The sequence below is a fragment of the Lytechinus pictus genome, chromosome 16, assembly GCF_037042905.1.
Source record: "Lytechinus pictus isolate F3 Inbred chromosome 16, Lp3.0, whole genome shotgun sequence".
NCBI lineage: Eukaryota > Metazoa > Echinodermata > Echinoidea > Temnopleuroida > Toxopneustidae > Lytechinus > Lytechinus pictus.
The window spans coordinates 21,104,342-21,122,093 of record NC_087260.1 but is presented as its reverse complement, the minus strand read 5'-3'; the positions used below and the strand labels follow the sequence as shown (position 1 = coordinate 21,122,093).

The 17,752-nt window shown below is 37.1% G+C and overlaps 1 protein-coding gene across 2 annotated transcripts; it reads left to right on the top strand.

The window, feature by feature from the left end:
* Nucleotides 1-743: 743 nt before the first annotated feature.
* LOC129278516 (uncharacterized) lies at nucleotides 744-8,901 on the top strand. 2 transcript variants are annotated; one of them, XR_010296056.1, is made up of 7 exons: nucleotides 744-1,239; nucleotides 3,188-3,283; nucleotides 4,425-4,667; nucleotides 5,756-5,983; nucleotides 6,439-6,658; nucleotides 7,247-8,556; nucleotides 8,622-8,901. XR_010296056.1 is itself a non-coding variant. In XM_054914669.2 (6 exons), exons 2-6 carry the CDS (start codon nucleotides 3,224-3,226, stop codon nucleotides 8,161-8,163), a joined length of 1,668 nt encoding a protein of 555 aa, XP_054770644.2. In that variant the 5' UTR covers nucleotides 786-1,239; nucleotides 3,188-3,223; the 3' UTR covers nucleotides 8,164-8,901. The 2 variants fall into 2 exon arrangements, 1 of the variants encoding a protein (XP_054770644.2); XM_054914669.2 differs by having other exon boundaries at nucleotides 786-1,239; nucleotides 7,247-8,901.
* The last annotated feature ends 8,851 nt before the right edge of the window (nucleotides 8,902-17,752 follow it).

The window sequence follows — 17,752 nt, the reverse complement described above, 5'->3', positions numbered from 1 at the left end:
TTAAACGCAACTCTTTCTGCAACGGACCCAAGTCATGCCATATACACTAGCACGTAGCCTGAGATCATCACGACCTGCTCATCTTGACTCAAAAAAGTCTATGGTGCGCGGGCTTTCTCTGCCGCAGCACCTTCCCTTTGGAATAATTTACAATTGAATTTAAGAATTACATCATCACTGGAAACCTTCAAATTTAAACTGAATTCTTGTCTTTTCTAATAGTATTAGTTATTGGCACTTCATGACACTCATCCGAACTCTCTCATTCTTTCATTTCTTGTACGCCTCGGAGTATAATTTTCTAATAGATGGCGCTATATAAATGCCTATTATTATCATTATCATTATTATCATTTCAATGTAAGACATGACGGTCCTAGATTCTGAGCTATCGTATTTTCCATTTATTTCTTCCAAGTTTTGTACGATCAAAATTTTACCAGTCTGTTCTTGCACCAAAGCAAAAAGTTGCTGGCCCACATTTTCTATTTTATCGGCCTGAAACTATCAATTTTAATTTCAAAATATATGATATCTTGATTGCACAGATGGTTGAAATCAGTCCCAGTAGAATGAATCGTCAAATAAATCTAAACATCTCCGAGATTAATGCAATGTATGTTTTGAAATTTTGCCTATACATAGCAGACGACAATCTTGTGCGTCGTGCATGCACGGCACGGCGCGCCGCGGCGGTGGCGCGGCAGCCCATCCTTCTGCACGCACACACGCACCGTCCGGTTGCTATGGACGCCTGCCAGACGATGTACCCCCTGTAAGTCTACACCACCCGAACGCTCTAGCTAGCAACGGATTATGACCGACCCCTAACCCCCATTGATTAGCTTATCCTTTTATTGTTGTTTCCAGTAGAGGACTTCTACTCTTTATAGGCCATGCGAGTATTTACTATAGAGATTTCAGAGTCTTTATCCATGTCGAAAGCAAAGCCGTACAACACAGAAAGCCAGTGAAGGCTATTATATTTTGGAGTAGTCTAGGAAGGATTAAAATAGTTTTTTTCAGAGGCCTGTTGCTTTCATAATATTTACAAGAAGTATATAGCACTGGATGAGAGTAGTCTGTATTGAAATATAAAACAGGATATATTTTAACATATCAGGTCTTAAGATTGTCAAGATTTTTTTTGTAAGGACTTTGCCACAGAATGGACATGGACGTATAAACTGCAGGTGATCGGGATCATTATCTCCGACTGTAAAAATCTACATTATCTAGGTAAGTGTTCAATGTTTCATTTAATTTACATACATGTAAATGATCATAAGACTGCAACGCTTATTTATACCAATCGGTTTGTGTTAAAGAAACAAGTATGAGTTTTCCTATTCCATTGGTTACGTACATTTGCATGTACGCCAGATCTTTATTCTTGTAACCACTACAATAATTCGACTGGTGTGAAAACGATCAGTATATTCCCTTTAAAGACAATCGAGAAAAATTAATGAAGAATCTGCTAATGTCTAGTCCCACCAATTTCATATACATTTTGAGGTATGATTAAATTAAAGTTCTCTCCAGACGTAAATTATCATACCTGAATGAACTTTTAAGACAATTTACAAGCATGATATTATATAAAAGCCATGCAATTCATATCATATGATAAAATCAGCACCATCGAGTCAAAACGCCGCTTTTTTGTAAATGAAGATGGTAATTGGCAAACTTATTCATGTTTGCTGGCAGTTGTAATAATCATGGACGATATTATATTTCAATTTACACGCAAGTCAGTATAAGCAGAGCTCCAGTGACCATATTTATAGTATTAAGTGATTTTGGGGATCCTACATTTTTATGTAACTAGATCCATTACATCGAAAAATCAATTCATGGGATTTTTTTTCATTTTCTATATAACTAGGATCTACATGGATGAAAAAATACTGAAGATTAAAAATTAATTGGGAGGACATCCAGGATCTTATTATGCAAAGTTGTAATTAGATAATTTGCAGGAGCGGGTTTGATATTCATTTCATAGAATTACTAAGGGTGATGTTATACAATTAGCGCTTCAGCAATTTTCCATGTAAATTGCTTAAACAACCTGTCTTTACCTTGGCTTTACGTTGACATTGAGGCGTCTTTTCACGAAATAATTTAAGAGATCGTGATCAAAGCAGGCAATTTAATCTATATAATATAACGCTCAGACAATGTCTGTCGTGTTTGATGCATGTAATATGCCCTTTGATATCGTAAAAAAAAATCCATATTGATAGTCACTAGTCAGTGCTTTCGAAGAGGCGTTTCTATACACGTCGTGGATACATTATGTGGGCTGTATGGCCTTGACTTAATTGCACTTGCTTAATTGCAAGGTGAGGAAATTGAAGCGTTGCTTTGCCATGATACTGCGAAATTGTCTGCCACCACAACAATAACGTTATATTAAATACCCATATGAGCCGTTTTGGGGTTTAAAACTAAATTGCATAGCGTGACTTTGTTGTAAAATAACAACAGGCTGTTTAATGCAAAACCAAGGATGACTAAAACATTCCGAGAGGAAAGATGGTCTCGAGAAGATAAAAGGCTGACTCAAAATTAATAAAAAGATTAATACAAATTATTTAAAAAAAAATCATTTTCAATATCGATTCAAAACACGTTTCAGATATGAATGGATATGACAATTGTATTAAATCATTTCCATTAATATCATTATCGTCATAGTTAGTTAATTAGTTTTACCATGAATATTGTTTTTGTTATCATTTTCATAACACCATTGGCATCATCACCAGTCTCATGACTTGTCATCATTATCATCACCAACACCATCTTAATCATCGTCATCATCACCATCATCATCATCATCCTCGTCATTATCACAATTATCATCATAATCATTATCATCAACATTATCACCATCATCAACATCATCATTATCATCACCATCATCATGATCATTATCATCAACATCATCACCATCATCATCATTACCATCATCACCATCATCATCGCCATCATAATCATTGTTATCACCATTATCATCATCATCATCACAATTATTATTTTCGTCAGCATCATAACACCATTGGCATCATCATCACCATCATTATCATCATTAACATCACCACTACTACCATCATCATCAGTAATTGAAAAATTTAAACCATTTGTCTTTTTTCATATCTTGATATTATGATTATAGATCACCAATTGTAGAAGAAAATTGCTTACTAACAGGATGAAGAGTGTGCCTTTGACATCCCGCGGGCCTGTAGATGATGACAACTTCCCATGGGTGGTAAGTACGAATGGATTGTGTAGGAGTATGGAAGCATTTGTTCCAAGACTGCGAAATCGACTGGTGAGGCAAAAGTCAGCCTCGCAACCATCTGGAATAGAACAGAAATATATTAAGGTTCAAATGACACGATATTAAAATATTAATTGGAATAAATAAATGAATTAATCAATCAATCAATCAACCAATAAATAAATCAATATAAAAACGTTTGCTTACAGAGCCGTACTCTATCTAAGAATCTAAAATTTGAAAAGACACCATTTAAAAATGGGAAAATTATTATATTCTACTCTAGATTCTAGACCAAACAATCTTTCATTCTAGCATTTGAACGAAAACTACCAGAGTTCTGGATCATTCTGAAGCTGATATATAGCAGTTTTCTTTTATTAGAACATAGCCACACAAATTTCACAGGATTCTTTTTAAGGATTGTAAGTTTTTATGTTTTCAACTTGGCAATACTCATATCATGATGTATATTGATCTGTTCTATGTTTCTTTTGACACGTCAATGTGATCAATAATAACTTTATAAAAGATGAAATCCAACCTGACGACATAAATGGCATTGAATTATCTTTTTGTATATAAATCACCTTTTATTCATAAAAAAAAAGGAATCAGTGACAATAAAGGGCCCAGGTTATCCGTCCTAAACGAACGTGATACAGGGCAACATAAAATGAATACAATACGGTATACATAAACAAACATAAAACAAGAGATAATAATTATTTACATATCAAACTCATCGATTCAATTCATAACAAAATTCATAGTAAAGTGATGAGAAGGGGGAAGGAAGGGATATGCTATCTCATGGTTTAACTCATTGGCGGCGGAAGCCAAAAAAATTAGGGGGGTCCACCTGAAATTTTGGGATGGACACAGGTAAAAAAATTGACAAGCAAAAAAAAAATAAATAAAGGTTATCAACACAAATTTTAGGAGGGAGGACCGCCCCACCTCAAATTTAGGCTTCCGCCGCCTTAAGTTGTTCTGATTTTGAAATGAGTTCATTATATAAAAATATTTATTAATATAAATTTTATATTAATAAAAATGAAAAGAATACATTATTCTTAAAAATAATTTGATGTTTAATATGATTAAAAACTCACTTGTTTTCTTACAGGAATCACAGACTCGAAATTACCAGAGCAAAGGCGAAATCGGCATGAGAGGTTTGAGACATCAAGCCCCTCATTCTTCGCCTCATCGGAGAAGTCGAACCACAGGCAGCGTAGCATCCTCTAACGTATACGGCGACCGAGAAACTGTTGTTCTACCGAAGATTGCCACTGGACGAAGTGCCAGGAGCGCCAAGAAGCTGTGGAAGGATTACGAGAATATTAAGATCAAAACTGTTATACAAAATGTAAGATCATCAAACCAGGAGCAACTCCCTGATCAAACAATCCTCGCTACGTATACATTAAAGGGATGGTCCGGGCTGAAAATATTTATATCTTAATACATAGAGTAGAATTCACTGAGCAAAATGCCGAAAATTTCATCAAAATCGGATAACAAATAATAAAGTTATTGAAGTTTAAAGTTTAGCAATATTTCGTAAAAACAGTCGTCATGAATATTCATTAGGTGGGCTGATGATGTCACATCTCCACTTTCCGTTTTCTTATGTTATTACATAAAATCATTAATTTTTCATTATTTCATACTTGTGTGAATAATATGTCTCCCGTATAATGAAATAAGTTGCAGCAATAAATATCTAATGCACTAAATCAGTTGTCAATCCAATTTTTCTAGTTCTTGGAGGAAAAAATTTGAATAAACCTAATTTCATATAATAAAATACAAAAGAACAAGTGGAGATGTGACATCATCAGCCCACCTAATGAATATTCATGACGACTATTTTCACAAAATATTGCTGAACTTTAAAATTCAATAACTTTGTTATTTGTTATCCGATTTTGATGAAATTTTCGGCATTTTGATCAGTGAATTCTACTCTATTTATTAAGCTATACATACTTTCAGCCCGGACCATCCCTTTAATGCTTGGTGCCTAAAATAAGCTTTAAAAAAGTCATTTTAGGGACAACATCAAAACTGACAAGGAAGACATGATTAATTGCTTCCTATTGTTAAGAATAGAAATTGTATTCAAATCCAAAATTTTTCCCCATTATATAAAAGGTATGACTACTAGTCTAAGAAAAACTGCGCAAACTACGAAGAAGTGGTTCGCGGAATTCGCTCGAGCACCCCCCCCCCCCTCCCCCCTGAATACGATATTAACAAAGTATCGATTGTTTTTTGCCTTTTCAAATTCCAGAGGAGGCAAATCTCAAATCATTCTTTAACAATACTCAAACACTTTTTGTCGACGAGAACCAAATGTTATCTTGATAATATTGAACCCAATCCGAAAAACGCTTGTGTGTGAATGCTATCGGTGTTTATTTATAAGTTTGAAATATTTTTAATTCTTGACAGGAGCTGGAGACACCGCGGATACCGCCACTTTACGTGCCAAAGAACCCCAAACCTTTGTACAAACGACCAGTGGACGAATGGAAACCTTTCGACATACTGCACTTCCGAGAGTTTGCGGAGACGGGAGAGATTGAACCTGAAGACGTCACAAATTGCAACGAGTTCTATTCTCAGATCACATTTTTGAGGAATGCTGTGAGGAACGTCGATGGGACAACAAGTTACCAGGTTAGTAAAAGGTGTATAGCCATGACAACCCAGGAGGGGTGTGGGGGTGAGGCCCGAGCGGTTAATCAATCCGGTTTGACAGAAAATTTTCAACTAGTAAGAAAAGGAGGGTTTCCCTCATAAAACCCGAATTTCCCCTTTGAAATGAAGCCATCGCTTCAATAATGCTTAAATGTCGCCATTAGAAATGTGACATGCAAAAAGATTCACTCCAAAAAAGTAAAGAACTTAATTCCATCTTCACTTTCTAAAAGAAGAACAAATTGAAAGCATTCTTACAAGAGAGTAATATTACACAAAAACTTACTGGGGGACATGCCCCCTGCCCTCTCTCAAAGTATCCTCGCCTGATTATAGGGAGTGCTTTGAATCAAATTGCAAATACCGTTTTGATGGTCAACACATTTTTTTTTCTCACCAATATATTTTCCTACTTGTCTCGTCCCCAATTCCAGAATCTTTGTAAAAAGCCTCGTAGCTGGAGCGAGCCCTCTGTCGTTGATGACCAATCAGGGTTAATCGCAGGTAACCGCCTCCACTGGCAATCTGCAGCCTCATCTCTTCCACATCCACGGATGTTGCTACCACTCAAACCAGGACCTACCACTAAGTGGTACGCATGGCGGGTTTCTGCACCTAAGGAGAAGCAAAAGTCAAAACGAAATCATCAAATAGGTGTGTAATGTAGATATAACTATTGAACATCACTACACAAAACAACCCTTTCAGAAGATTGGAAATATTACCTGTTAAAATTATGAGACGGAATAGTCGAAGAAGTTTTTAAAAATCTAAGCATTTTATTTACAATAATGTAAGACGTGGTAGTAGAACTTGCACTTGTAGTAGTAGTAGTAGCATCAGTGGTGGTGGTGGTGGAGGTAGTAGTAGTAGAAGTAATAGTAACAGTGGTGGTGGTAGTAGTAGTAGTTGTAGTAGTAGTAGTAGTAGTAGTAGTAGTAGTAGTAGTAGTAGTAGAAGTAGTAGCATCAGTGGTGGAGGTAGTAGTAGTAGAAGTAATAGTAACAGTGGTGGTGGTAGTAGTAGTAGTAGTAGTAGTAGTAGTAGTAGTAGTAGTAGTAGTAGTAGTAGTAACGACAACATAGTATTTTAGTAGTAGGATGAAGCGAAGATGAGAGGGCGATAGACTATATAGAATATTGATTTAGCAGCTGTAGATTTAAAGTAAACAGTACAGCATGTCCAAAATAGTTGAAGATATCGTCACTATAATAAAAAAAATTGCTCTTATTGTTTTTGCAGATCACCACGTAGCTTTCTCAGAGGCTTTCAGTCCACGTGTTGCTCCTCATCCTACACCTGCGTTCAAACCTCCGAATGGCACACCGAGGTTACAGAACTCCAGAAATCAACAAGTGCCTGGTGGAATACCGTCAGATCCCCAAAAGACTAGTACAACGAAAGAAGACAAGGTCGTAAATGAAGGGAGTAGCAAAACTGTAGAACCTGCTGGAATTACATTCATCACCGAATCAAAAGAGGAGAACGTTGATTCAGTCGGGCAAAGAGGAGACGGTGTCGTAGCGTCTCAGGATACACCAAAGGACAATACCGGAAAAGGGCAGGAGAGCAAGAAGGTAGATGAACAGAATGTGGTTCAGAATGAAAAATCAGTAGATGTCATCAAGGAGAGTGGGGATGGGCCTAAGCAACAAGAAGACACTGATGTGGAAACGAAGGAAGCGGATGTGGACAACGGGGATGTGAAAGCTTCTCAAGAGGAGGAACAGAGTGTAAGTGGTGAGAACAACGGTAAGCAAAGTCCAACTAACGAGGCTGAGATTGCAGAGGAGGAGACAACTCAGGATCAGGAGTTGAACGAGGGTGATCCTGAAACATCTCAAGACCCTGGAACAGATATTGGTGGGGCTGGTGACGAAGGACAAGTGGCGGATATCCCCGACGAAGTCGATCCTGGTTCAGAGAATGTCCTCCAGGAAGATGGCGCACCTGACCTGAAGGATGATATGGACGCTTCACATGTGGAAGAAGGACAAGAAGCAAATGATCAACCTAATGAGACAGAGGAAGTTCCAGAGGATGCGGAAGGGGCACAAGCTGTTGACGACCCTGGAACAACTGCAGATGATCAAGACGGAGAGACTGGTGAAAGGCCTGAACAATCTTCCGAAGACGAACAAAGTCCTGAAGAAACTTGAAGAGAGAATTTTGAACATCATTTATGAAAATAAAGATAGCAGGGAACAGCACTAAGAACTCAAGTTCTGGTATCAAGCCAACCTTGAATTGATTATCAATCTATTTAGAGCTGTTGTGTCTGGTAGTATCAGAGCAAATATGTGTGATTTATATTTCCATGGAAAGAAAAAAGTATCTATTATTTTATATTTGTGGTTTTTCATATATTTGTGCAATATTTCAAGCTATTCAATGCTCTAAGATTGTATTTTATATCGTTTTAGAGAGGATTTTTTGTTTTTACATTTTCAAATATTATTGAAAGAGACTGGACGTCATTATCAGTTCTTTAATTTCAATCTCCATTTCTTTCGGTAACTGGAATTTATATGCCAAACAAATCGATGATAGAAGCGGAATGTCGAACAAAACAGGGAAGAGTTGGACAAAATCAACTATTCCAGAATGTGTTAATTAGTCAGGGGAATGCAACAATTACACCAGCAATATCAACTGCAGTACGACCAAATATATTACGTTTATTACCAATGATATACCATGCATCGGTCGGTTTGGAGTCGGTTTCGTTCATGTGACTGTAACAACGGAGTTGAAGTACTGAGCCAGTGGAAACAAGATTTTGGAAGAATAGAGGGGGTAGTTTGAAAGTGATATCATGCAAATATAAAATTGGTCTGTATACATTTTGTGAAGAGATTTATTTTAATAAATGCGCTTGAATGACGTACCCTCACGTACGTGTGTTGTGATATTCATGTATTTTTTTAAAATATCTATCCCCCATTCCAAGGAAAAGCAGGAATAACGGTATGATTAGTTGAACTAATTGAACAAATGAAATCGATTATATAAATTGGAAACAAAACTGATTTATGCTGATGACTACTTTAATCGGATTACAATATATTTCTTTTAATCTCCTCCAATTTCAGCCTTAAACCTAATTTGCCGCCATTGTGCTAGAAATATGATAGTGCTTTTGGATGCGTATACATTTGTATTATAAATGGGGAGGGGGTATATTGAGCCATATAAGTGGCCCTGTGCCAGAGCATGCAGAGGGGTATTGGACTACCCTTCAAATATTGACAAAACTGTACTCACTGGCATACGCATCAATTTCCATAAAACAACGCTCAGTATAACGTTACTATATCAACCCTTACCTACTTGTGCAACATTATAAAACATCTTCTTTTTTCAGTTTGTCGTTGACATGGTTGATGGTTCTAATGTTCAGACCTTGAAAGCGCCCTCTATTGTGAACTTATATCGATCGAAAACTGATTCCCACTTTTTAACGGGAGAGGTACATTATACTGGATGAAACCATCAAGCGGACATGCAGTGTTCCCGAGATCAAGAGAGCATGTCGATTGAAAAAAGATAAAAATGTGTGAGGTGCAAGACTACAGAATTCTCCATACGTACATGTATTTATGACATTCATTTAGAAATTTGATTATTGATCTCCACACAAGGGAATATTACAATAGAAGCGTCGAAATTGGTGAGTAATGCATTACTGAATAATACACAAAATCATTGGGACCTACGGCAAGATGAACGAAGCTGAAATCGGACTAAATGGTTGAAAATGCAATATGTTATGCCCTTTTCACTCATAAGGTGTGTACATGCATTTCGCAGCAGTTGAGGCATGGGGGGAATAAGTGGAGGGCAAAAGAAAATGTAGGAGGCAAGTGCGTGTTACTCTTATTTCTTCAAAATGTCTTGGGTAACGGGGGAGGCAAATGCCACGTGACCCCGGCCACCGGTGTCGTCACTGATTCACATCATTATTATTATTATTATTATTTGTTTGGCGTCACCCGCGCCTGGGAGGCGAAAAGCGAACTGAGTCACTATGACCCGCAGGTCTCTCCTCCCGATATAACTGATTGGGGGGAATGCAGGTGGACCACTACACAAGGGTTTCCCCCTACTCTTATACGAGTAGTGCAGTGGGTTCTTAACGTGCAAAGGTGTTGACTCTCCTCTACACGGGGCCTCTATTTAACGTCCTGTCCACATTAATCTACAAGAGATGACTGAAATATCCAGATTAATATTTATATGATATTGGATGGCATAATTGGCTCGTGGGTACACCCCCCCCCCCCCTCATCAACTTTCTCTCCCCGCACTAAATTAAGCTAAAGCAAATTGATATGATAATCATGATAATCATGATAATACACCAAAGTGTCCCAAAATATAAAATCCGTCGTGAATGGGACACAAGTCCCAATATATACTTTTAACAATATATCGAGTGAACAAAGTGCATCATGTGTTATCAAAATAATTTTGTTATCATTGCCCTGATTGAATTAATCTTGTACGCACTTTACTCTACAATTAAATACCAGAAGGGGAATCAGTATAGGAATCCCCATCAGTGTAGGCTGGGTACTCTTTTCAAAAGTTTTATCGGAAGGAAAATGTGCCAACATCCTGATTGCCAAATTATCATTAAATTATCCTGATCATCGATCATGGAGTTATAGGTCGGCAAGTCATGGTTACATGCACTTTAAAAACGCTGGTGTTGATTTAACACCAGCCTGGTATCTATATCGGTCCATACAAGAAAGGTATTGCAACAACACCGGTTTGGCATTAACACCAATTTGACATTTAAGCAACACCAATTAGTGTTAAACCAAGTTAACCATGTTAACTGTTGTTTTATCAACGCTTCTCTGGTGTGGCCCGATATAGATACCAGGCTGGTGTTAAATTAACACCGGCGTTTTCGCAGTATGTTTCGCTAGATTACACTTTTTATTTGTTTTTTTTTAATAAGATGTTAGGCCAAAAGCGATGGATTTCTATGGCAACATGACAGCATATTTACTTAACGTCGCGCACGTAAGTTCGCCAACTAATTAAAACGTTTTGACTTGATACCATCATAGAGTATACTGTTATAAACAAAAAAAGGAAAATTATTTGAATATCGGCGGCAAAAAAATTATATATACAGCTTCTTGAAGTTTTGTGACACATATCCGAGCTGAAAAAAAAAAAAAAACTCAGAACTAAGTGTTGATACTTGTAAAATATGGAAAAATCGAACATATTCACGGATGAAAATGTATGGAATAAAATCAGACAAACAAGTTATGAATGTGTAAATGTTGTTAAACCGTATAAACTCTATCCGTATCAGATTTCAGATTGACCGAATATTTAGGACTAGCATTGAAAAAAAGGGTGGTAGCGTCTTTTTTCTGGTACATAAATAACTAAAATATAATAACACTTAAAAAAAAAAAAATCGAAATTTTCAAAATTTTATCTCAGATTATTTTTCAATAAATATCACGTGTTTTCTATAAACCCTCTCGTTAAGTATTCATGATTTGAGCTACACACGTACAATCTTATGTCTATGAAGCAGGAGCTTCATACCTTGGTCACATTTCCCCTACGGCGGCCGTACGGCGAGTCGAGAACGGCCGTTTTAACATTTTTGTACCAGCTACATAACTGCATAATAGGTGTTTAAATAAGAATGATTGAAACGGCTGTTTTCGACTCGTCGTACGGCCGCCGTAGGGAAAATGTGACCAAGGTATGAACCACAAAAAATGCTGATCATTAAATTTTCTAACATGTCTAACCTCGAGAATGCTATCTGATTACCTTCAGTATCATCTGTTCACTGACAAAAAAAAATTCTTAAATAAAGGTCGATGTTGAACAACTCACATGCCAAAGGGCCTCAAACATGTATGTTAAAATCCTAAAAGCAAAACAATTTCAACACCTGGGGCGTATAAACGGCTTTTCCCACTTGAGGGATCAATTTGTCAGAAAGAGACATTTGTTAGTAAACAGTTCGCGCTCTCTGCCAATTCAATTCAAACCCAATTCACTAACAGCTTGGAAAGTTGGCTTAAACAGGGGCGGATGAAGACTTTTCATAAAATGGGGAGAGGATGAATTCTGGAGATTTTTTCAAAATATTCTGACAAGAAAAAAAAATGTAACAAGCGAAAGGGAAACAATCTCATAAGGGGAGGGGGGGGGGTACTATCTACAATTTGTGAAGGTAAAAGGGGTGGGTAAGTGCCCCACATGCCCTTCCCCTGGGATGAAGTAATGATGTCACTCAATCAACTATCTCATGTAGTCGATGCGAGGTACATCGAGGGGAGGGGGATCTGAGTTTGCTGACTCGTTTATCGGCGAGAATCTACCAACTACTGATAGCCGTTTTCCATTATTTTAATTTGCAACATTACAGTGAATTAAAAATGTATGCATTTAATCATATTTGTTGCTTCTTTTCTCTACATTTCATGCTACGATGGTTGGCATCATATCAAGTACTTTATGTTCAGACTTTTCCGGTGAAACTACCCGTTGTGTTTTTACAATAAATAATAAAAGAGAAATATTAAAGGGGGCATTATAGACTTATCGCAATGGATCATTATGATAACGATATTACAGTTAGAGTAGGTCATGGTTAAACCTTCTTGCCACACCCATTTCTTGTACCTTGATACCCCCCCCCCCCTCTTTAAAGGTGAAGTCCACCCCAGGAAAATGCCGACTTGAATAAATAAAGAAAAATCAACTAGCATAGTGCTGAAAATTTCATCAAAATCGGATGTAAAATAGGAAAGTTATGACATTTTAAAATTTCGCTTATTTTTCACAAAACAGTGAAATGCACAACTAGTTGAGTCAGTTGATGATGTCCATCACTCACTATTTCTTTTGTTTTTTTATTGTTTGAATTATACAATATTTCATTTTTTATAGATTTGACAATAATGACCAACTTGACAGAACCATATAGTATTAAACAATGTTAATTCCATATGTCCAGAGAGGAATTAATCGTTGTTTCACTTGACAATGAGGAGAAAATTTGAATATTTCATATTTCATATAATGAAATACAAAAGAAATAGTGAGTGGATGACGTCATAGTTTCATCATTTGCATACCAGCCAGGATGTGCATATAACTGTTTTGTGAAATTAAGCGAAACTTTAAAACGTAATAACTTGCTTATTTTACATCCGATTTGATGAAATTTTCAGTGATATGCTTGTTGGATTTTTCTCTTTTTATTCAAATCAACTTTTTGTTTGGGTGGACTTGTCCTTTAAGATTGTATCGAATGCTACAAGCATACTACACTGCAAAAACTCTGGTGTTGATTCAACACCAGCCCGGAATCTATATATGTCCACACAAGAGAAGTGTTAAACAACACCAGTTTCGATTTGGTCTAACACCAGATAGGTGTTTATACAACACCAATTAGTATTAAAACAGTACCGGTTTGATTCCAAACTGGTGTTGTTTCAATACTTCTCTGGTGTGGACATATATATATTCCGTGCTGGTGTTAAATCAACACCGGAGTTTTTGCAGTGTAGGGAGTCCCTCATGAAAAATAAACACAATATAGGCCTATACTCACAAAAAAATACATGCATAACATCTCGTTCTGTTTGTTATCGTATATACACGATAAACATGTATATCTTTTTCATTTTTTACTGCTTTTCTTATGTTGTTATTGTATTCCTTATCACATTTTGATAAAATTTGAATGCTATGATTAATTTTGTTTCGTTTTGATGATGATCCTTCAATATCAGGATACTATTATAAATTTTGAATTTGAATTTTGGACGAAGAACCCTTTTAAAGTGGTGGGGGACTGAGTCGAAAGTGAGGGGGGGGGCTGCCCAGATAGGAAATCACGATCAGATAGGGCTGAAGCCTCCCCCCACCGGTTCCTCGACAACTAATTGACATCAGTTCGATAGTGCAAAATAATAAGTTCAACGAAAATATACCAAATTAATGTGTCAAAGAAAATTATGTATAGATGTCTTTTATTGACCAATACCGCTAACAGCAAAAATCACTTTTAAAAAATCGATCGAGCTGAATTGCTCTCAGATCCAGTATTTTGTTTCCACGTCAGGTTAGAGTGCAACTCAGCTAAATGCATACTGTCCAGGTGTTTCAGTTTCAGGATGATCCTCACTTTCAAGAGAAAATACTTCTCACAGGAAATCAAACACGAATAGTATGATTCATTCATTAATAACAAATGAAACGCGAATACCAGCTATCATTTCTCTCTAGTTGATGGACGAACTGCTTTGAAAATTAATAATTAATTATGTTATTGCATCAAAAGGATATCGATATGAATAACATACCCTGCAAATGATCAATGCTCTTTGATGGAATCATACACTGCAATCAAACCGATGCTGTTTTAATACTAATTGGTGTTGTATAAACACCTTTCTGGTGTTAGACCAAAATGAAACTGGTGTTGTTTAACACTTCTCTTATGTGGACATATATAGATTCCGGGCTGGTGTTAAATCAACACCGGAGTTTTTGCAGTGTTTACGTCTTGACGAGTTATCATTATTGATCATGAATTACTGGTGGAAATTATCGAATTTATAGATTCTAAAAAAAAGGAACGCGCGTCCTTAATTTTATACGTCGGGATAGTAAAACTAGATACAAACATACCGACCGAAAAGATTTTACTGTTCGTGTTTTATAACCACTGTATCAAAATGAATTCTGAGGTCGGTACATAATACGTATTAGTATCGTTATCCGAACTATTGAGATTTCTCTTCCCCCCCCCCCCCTCCCCCCCACACACACACGATTATTAAGATTAATTGCAGAATTATATAACTGATAAGATTCCCTAAAGGAACAAGATCTATAGGCCCAGATAAGTGAATCGAAAAAAAGGAAAGATAAAGATTAATTTCATTTTGACAACTGCCTGCAAATTATGGTTTTGTTGCCAAATTTACACATATGCCCCATAACCCCCCCCCCCCCCCCCGGCCCCCCTCCTCCCTTGCGATAACAACCCTGAAAAAATCAATACTTCCATACATAAAATATGTTGGACATTACCTTTCATGTGCAGTGAGCTGTTACATCTTTTTATTTGTGAAAAAAATAGGCCCACCCTATGGTCCCATGCATGCCCAAACAAATACCACAACAATAAAGCCAAAACACGTGAACCGATATCTGGCACTATAGGGGCTCTCACAGCATTACTGCGCTGCTCAATAAGTGCATCTTCATTCTAAGATATCATTAAAGCACCATGTTTTGCTGAGGATATGGAAGAAATCTAAGTGAGTGCATGTGATTCTTGAGATTGTTTAAACTTTGTCGGAACTGAAACCTTCAAGAAGTGAGTATCCTAAACTTGTGTGTAAAGTATCAGAATTTAAGGCCGGTTTCCGTGCATGATATATATCGTTACTGTAAAAGAATTGTAATCTGCCTTAGTATAACTTCTGGATATCAAGCGTTATAATGCAAATCATTACACATGGGAATGTTTTCTCGATCGGTAGACTCTTTTTATATGTTGCCATTCATTCTGTTGATTTTTGTGTAAAATCTCACTTATTATAAAATGCCTATATTTCATTAGTCTGCAGTGTTTATATACTCATATTTATATGAATATCTACATTGAATAACAGACGTAAAAATGTATATAATTACGATAACCTCATGTGTGTAATATCAAACATTAATCTCCGTTTAGTTTTGGGGAGATAAATTGGACTTTCCCGCCTTTTCTTGGCGATATGAATGTAAGAATGTTTCCAACGCCATAAAAGCGACGATGTGAAGAGATGGTAGATATAGCTAATACATTTCTACATCATTATCACCTCCAAAGTGATAGTTTTTCCCCATCGACTGCTCTTGACCATAAAAACACATTGTCCAAGATGCGCATGCCGGAATGATACATGCGACCGTTTGGAGATATATTCCAAGAGCAGGCCTAATTACAAGTTCTATATTACAAGTTCTACATTTTCTACATTTCTTTATTGATCAGCCCCCTTTTTGGCGTGTGAAAAATTATTGTCTTTCACGCATCGACAAAAGAATGGATAAGCAGTATCGCTGTTTACGGTTTCCATAGAAACGACTGAGGTATTATAGGTGTAGGCTAATAAATGACGAGAATTAAGAAGTAATGTTTAACCCGATTACCCACAGCTCTTTCGAGTTGTCAAGAGTACGAGATGATGTAGCGAGCCATAAATTTACAAAGAAAGAGAGAGAAGGGGATAGAGAGAGAGAGAGAGAAAGAAAGAAAGAAAGGAGGGAAGGAAGGAAGGAAAAGAAGGAAAAGAAGGAAAAGAAGGAAAGAAGGAAAGGAAAGAAGGAAAGAAGGAAGGAAGGAAAGAAGGAAGGAAAGAAGGAAAGAAGGAAGGAAGGAAAGAAGGAAAGAAGGAAAGAAGGAAAGAAGGAAAGAAGGAAGGAAAGAAGGAAGGAAGGAAGGAAGGAAGGAAGGAAGGAAGGAAGGAAGGAAGGAAGGAAGGAAGGAAGGAAGGAAGGAAGGAAGGAAGGAAGGAAGGAAGGAAGGAAGGAAGGAAGGAAGGAAGGAAGGAAGGAAGGAAGGAAGGAAGGAAGGAAGGAAGGAAGGAAGGAAGGAAGGAAGGAAGGAAGGAAGGAAGGAAGGAAGGAAGGAAGGAAGGAAGGAAGGAAGGAAGGAAGGAAGGAAGGAAGGAAGGAAGGAAGGAAGGAAGGAAGGAAGGAAGGAAAGAAGGAAAGAAGGAAAGAAGGAAAGAAGGAAGGAAGGAAGGAAGGAAGGAAGGAAGGAAAGAAGGAAAGAAGGAAAGAAGGAAAGAAGGAAAGAAAGAAATGACGAGAGACATGGGAGAGATGAGTGTGGGTCACTTGTCACCCAACCCTCGATATACCCTGAATCGGGATGCCATGTACCATGACTCCTCTAAACGCTCCATCTCACAGCGTTGCTGAGTCAATGGTGAATCATACCTGTCATTCCGACGGTGCCAAATTTTTTTTGGCCGCCAAAATCTACCCGATGTCTAAATTATAGCACTCTACATTATGAAAACGAATGAATCTCAGAGCTTATATAATAAATTATGTGGAGGGAAATTTAATGTTATATGCTCCGTCACTGTTGACCTGCGTTGAAACCCCTCGTGTGTATCGGGTTTCATTATGGACGCACATCTGTCATGGAATGCATCCAAGGATCATTGATTTGGTATATTACTCACGATACCTATCTCCTAGTAAATATGATTGTAGCTGACGTCATCTGGATCTTATCGGACTTCCATATGCTTACTATATTGCAATGATGACTCAAACGCAAATCTTCAACACAATTCAATTTAATTCAACGATTTTTTTTACTCCCAGATTGGATTTTCTTTTTAATAGAGAATAGAATTTTATTGCATTGTGTAGCAATACCAACCTTCTGCGTTTGGATATTATATATATATTTCAAACTCAAAGAAAATCTTCAACAACATCGAAGTGCTTTTCAAGATTTCAGTAATGGTTTTGATGCAAAAGTGTGGGGTGATATTATGATGCCACCCCACACTCTTTGCATCACCCCCCCCCCCCGGGGGTGTCCCAATGTCCCATTAGTGTTTACGCCCTAGTTATTTTTAAAGCAAGGAAAATTGAAGCTCCTTGATAATTTTTGCTATATTTCAGCGACACAAGAGGTGCCAAGATTTGTTCTTTGTATTTTTTTATCAT

What these genes read in the sequence shown, in the direction of transcription:
- LOC129278516 (XM_054914669.2), top strand. Translation starts at nt 3,224, where the DNA reads ATGAAGAGTGTGCCTTTGACATCCCGCGGGCCTGTAGATGATGACAAC. An exon ending in TCAAAACTGTTATACAAAAT is followed by an intron (nt 4,668 to 5,755) that starts GTAAGATCATCA and finishes AATTCTTGACAG; the next exon opens with GAGCTGGAGACACCGCGGAT. An exon ending in ATGGGACAACAAGTTACCAG is followed by an intron (nt 5,984 to 6,438) that starts GTTAGTAAAAGG and finishes CCCCAATTCCAG; the next exon opens with AATCTTTGTAAAAAGCCTCG.